Raw genomic sequence first — 1,679 nt, 5'->3', positions numbered from 1 at the left:
TAAGAAAGCAAAAACAAAAGGAAGAAAACATTGAAATAGTAACTAACTAACGATGAAATATGAAACATAATGTTGCATTAAATTTCATGGGAATAGAATAAAAAGTGCCTCTACCGACCCAATCCGAGGGACAGGAAGCCTCTGGATCTCTCTTCCTGTTCCACAGGTGGTAATACAACACAATGCAACTTTATTGGCAGTTTCCGCTGAAGTTGACGTTGTTCCCGGGCTCGATAACAGAAGAGCAACACAAACCCAGCTAGACAACAAAGATGAAAACACATCAACGGAAACCGGTTGGGATGTGACAGGACAGATACACGGAGAAAGGACTTGTTGAGCCTGTTGTATCTGGACGAAGGGACGCTGACCCGCCTGTTAGAAGGCAGAAGTTAACGTGTCTTTATAATTAATAGTGTTATGTAAATGTATGTTTAAATACATTTCTGCAAGTAGGCTCCAAAACGTTGATGGAAGCACGTGTGTGTGTGTGTGTGTGTGTGTGTGTGTGTGTGTCAGCCTCATTAGACCAGCCTGTTGGCATACGTAAGTGTGTTTTTAATGTGTGTGAACCCTCTCACATTCCTCTAATTGGCGTGAGTGTTTTACCGGCAGCGAGCCAGGCTCCCAGCATGCACCTGGCTGCCAGCCACAGGGTCTGACCCGGCGGCTTCATGGCGGCAGGCGGAGACATTCCTGTTTCTTTCCTTTTTTACTGTGTGCCCGGCAGCCAGCCGACACGGAGCATCTGCAGGGTCGGAGCACAGCTGCTTATTCTGCGAGCCCGCACAATACTAACGGGGGGGGGAGAGGCTCGCTTTGACTTAGGAACGGAGTCAACTGACCTAGAAACCTGCGACTCAAACAACACAAATACAGAACGGCCGCCTCCTCGGGGTGCTGATGGAGAGAAAGAAAAGGACGGAGACGGTGGAAGACGCTCGGCTTGAATCGCAACAAAGACCAGAAAGAGCGACTGCCATAGGGAAAGGCTCGCCGTGATCCGGGAGCTGACCTAGAAACCTGCCACTGAGAAAGTACACCCCCCCCATGAAGGGAGACTAGTTTCTACTAAAGAGAAATATGAATCTAGATTAAAGTAGACCTGAACCTGAGCTGCTGGCTTTAACAAGGTCTCAGTCTCTAACAGACACCTCATAATGTTTTGAATATGCAGAAAGTTTTTAACAACACGGGAGGATAACACTTTAACAAAAATAGACATTGGCACCATAACTTGCTAAATAAAAAGCATAAGTTGTTGCAGGAATCTTCTCCAGAATGCAGGAAACAAAGATGGCCACGGCGTGGTGCGGTTGAAGCCGGCAGCTGATGGACCTCTGCGGATTCATATTTCAGAATCCTTCTGCTTATCTCAACCCATCCTCAGGAAGGGATGCGTATGATCTCGTATGAAAACGTTGGCATAATTCGTACGATGTCGTACGGAATCACAGCCGGTCGTTCTCTTCGCATCAAACCGACGCTGTTTCCACGGACAAACTCCTCACAGGGGGCTTTGAAACGCAGTTTGGACTAGTTTATGGCCCAGGAACAATGATTAATAATGATAAGCTGGCAGTCCAGTGCAGCGGACCGGTGGTTACTCTGGGACGGGGGTGCTGTTTCTCTGCCTGCTAGGTGTGTCTGAAGAACAGATGAACAGATGTTATTCCTGC

General features: G+C 47.6%; 1 protein-coding gene across 1 annotated transcript in view; it reads right to left on the bottom strand.

Moving 5' to 3' along the window:
* The window catches only part of mxra5a (matrix-remodelling associated 5a), a 16,782-nt gene extending 16,088 nt beyond the window's left edge, over nt 1-694 (bottom strand). Inside the window, exon 1 of the mRNA XM_034864144.1 lies at nt 610-694. Coding sequence (XP_034720035.1) covers nt 610-694 — 85 coding nt within the window. The remainder of the gene's footprint in view (nt 1-609) is intronic.
* Nucleotides 695-1,679: the final 985 nt, after the last annotated feature.

Source organism: Etheostoma cragini, chromosome 24 (assembly GCF_013103735.1).
Source record: "Etheostoma cragini isolate CJK2018 chromosome 24, CSU_Ecrag_1.0, whole genome shotgun sequence".
Taxonomy (NCBI): domain Eukaryota; kingdom Metazoa; phylum Chordata; class Actinopteri; order Perciformes; family Percidae; genus Etheostoma; species Etheostoma cragini.
The sequence above is the reverse complement of the archived record's forward strand: the minus strand, read 5'-3'. Positions and strand labels throughout refer to the sequence as shown.